The sequence below is a fragment of the Coenobita brevimanus genome, chromosome 116 (genome assembly GCF_032717465.1).
Source record: "Coenobita brevimanus isolate Jiangsu-jjx chromosome 116, ASM3271746v2, whole genome shotgun sequence".
In the NCBI taxonomy this organism is placed as follows: domain Eukaryota; kingdom Metazoa; phylum Arthropoda; class Malacostraca; order Decapoda; family Coenobitidae; genus Coenobita; species Coenobita brevimanus.
The window spans coordinates 1,290,001-1,292,500 of NC_137069.1; the positions used below are offsets into that span (position 1 = coordinate 1,290,001).

Consider the following 2,500-nt stretch of genomic DNA (forward strand, 5'->3'; position numbering starts at 1 on the left):
TCTTCCTTGCATCCCTCTTCCTCTTCCTCAACCTGCATCACCCTCTTCCTTGCCTTCCCTCTTCCTCTTCCTCCATCACCCATTAACCCCCCCTCCCTCCTGCAGGTGAAGCCGGCAGGAAAAAGTGAGAAGGACCATCATGACGCAAAGAAATCCTGCCATGGAAATTTTATGAGAAAGACTGAAAAGGAAAGACACATAACTATTCTATTAAGCTACATTGTACTGACTAATGCTACGAGTACTTTCTCTCTCTCTTCTCCCCTCTTCCTCTTTCCCTTCTACTCTCTCCCCTCCTCCTCTCCCCCTTCCCCTTTCTCCCTCCGTCTTCTCCCCTCTCTATCCCTCTCTTCCCTTTACCCTCTTCCTCTCCCCCCTCCCCCTTCCCCTCTTCCTCTTTCCCCTCCCCCTTCCCCTCTTCCTCTCCCCTTTCCCCTTCCCTTTCTCCTCTTCCTCATTCCTCTTTCCCCTCCTCCTTTCCTCTCCCCCTTCCCCTCTTTCTCTTTCCTCTCCTCCTCTCCCCTTTTCCCTTCCCCCTTCTCCTCTTCATCTCTCCCCTTTCCCCTTCCCCTCTCCCCTTTCCACTCCCCTTTCCCCCCTTCCTCTTTCCCCTCCTTCTCTCCCCCTTCCCCTTCTCCCTTCTCTTCTTCATCTCTCACTTTTACCCTCTTCCATTTCCCCTCTTCCTCTTTCCCTTTCCCTTTCCCTCCTCCCCCTTCCCCCCTCTCCCCTTTCCCCTCTTCCCTCTCCCCCCTCCCTCTTCCCCTCTCCCCTTTCCCTCTCTCCCACATCCAATCCTTCTACACCTCTCTATATCATCAAATTTGCAAGTAAAGCACGTACATCCAATAAAGAGAGAGAGAGAGAGAGAGAGAGAGAGAGAGAGAGACAGAGAGAGAGAGAGAGGAGAGGTGGTGGGAAGGGAAGGAGAGGAAAAGTGAAATGTCCAAGGGGAGAGTATTACTGAGTGTGTGGGTTGGGGAGAGGTTGAGGGGAAGAGGAAGGGGAGAGGGGAAGGGGAGGGGGGAGGAAGAAGGGAAAGGGGAGGGGGAGGGAGAAGAAGAAGAAGAAGGAGAGGGGAGGGAAGGGGAAGAAGGAGGGGGGGAGGGAGGGGGAACATGAGATGGCAAATCCCTGACAGATCAACGCAGTGCTTGCAACTCTCTCTCTCTCTCTCACACACACACACACACACACACACACACACACACACACACACGCAATTCCTTCATGCATAGCGCGTTTTTCCCACTCAATTGCACGCCTCCTCGTGGTGTTGAAAGGTTGCATAAATATCTTCCTGTCACTTGTTGCACGCTTAAGGTGGCAATTGAGACGCCTTCAAGAATTTGCTCACTTGAGAATTAGTTACAATATTTCTACAAGATTATTTATTATTCATTGGTTTATTTATTTAGTTTTTCAATAAGGGACGTTCTCCCTACGTGTCAAGTGGGGTTGGTGGAGGATTGGTGCCCCTTCCTGTAAAACAATTAACTCTAAGCCTTGGCCACCCCGTTTGGGATACATGGCGTCTGGCAATGAATGAATGAATGATTTCATTTTTATTTTTATTCTACTTATTTATTTATTTATTTAGAGACTGACTGATAGATAGATAGAGAGATGGATAGACAGCTAGATATATAGATACATAGACTGATAGATACAGGTAGATAGATAAACAGATAGATATATAGAAGGACAGATACATACATACAGACTAATGGATAGATAGATCGATAGACCGATGGATAGAGAGAAGGTTGACAGACAGACAGAAAAAGAGATACACAATGAAAACGAGCTGAACACGCACCCCATTTTCTTCCACAGTTCGCCACTTCTCGATTTCTGTTCCGTTTTCCTTTACACTTTGCAGGGTGTACTCACCTTAACTACGAGGTTGGATTCACGCATGCGCTGTATCGTTTCCTGGATCCCTTGAAGCTGTCGGATATTCTCATCTGCCGGGGAAAAGAAAAATGTAATTAGTACTGATATTTGGTAGAGAGAGAGAGAGAGAGAGAGAGAGAGAGAGAGAGAGAGAGAGAGAGAGAGAGAGAGAGAGAGAGAGAGAGAGAGAGAGAGAGAGAGAGAGAGAGAGAAAAGGAACGTCCACAATAGAAGAAGAAGAAGAAGAAGAAGAAGAAGAAGATGATGATGATGATGATGATGATGGCGATGGAGGAGGAGGAGGAGGAGAAGACCAAGACAATGTAAAGAGACTGAGGAGAAGTGCCAGATCAGCCCAAACAAAAATATATTGGTGTCCTCCTCTCCCCACCCCCCAACACACACACACACACACACACACACACACACACACACACACACACACACACACACACACACACACACACACACACACACACACACACACAGGGAGAGACAAACAGATGGACAGACAGAGGCAGGTAGACAGAAACATACATACATACACACACGCACAGGGAGACAGACAGACAGCTACACGTACTTACACACACACACACACACA

General features: G+C 47.9%; 1 protein-coding gene across 1 annotated transcript in view; it reads right to left on the reverse strand.

The window, feature by feature from the left end:
* cyst (rho guanine nucleotide exchange factor 18 cysts) overlaps window positions 1-1,950 on the reverse strand; it is a 285,265-nt gene extending 283,315 nt beyond the window's left edge. The window contains exon 1 of the mRNA XM_080287144.1: window positions 1,894-1,950. Within this exon, the coding sequence (XP_080143270.1) occupies window positions 1,894-1,920 (27 nt within the window). The 5' untranslated portion in view covers window positions 1,921-1,950. The remainder of the gene's footprint in view (window positions 1-1,893) is intronic.
* Window positions 1,951-2,500: the final 550 nt, after the last annotated feature.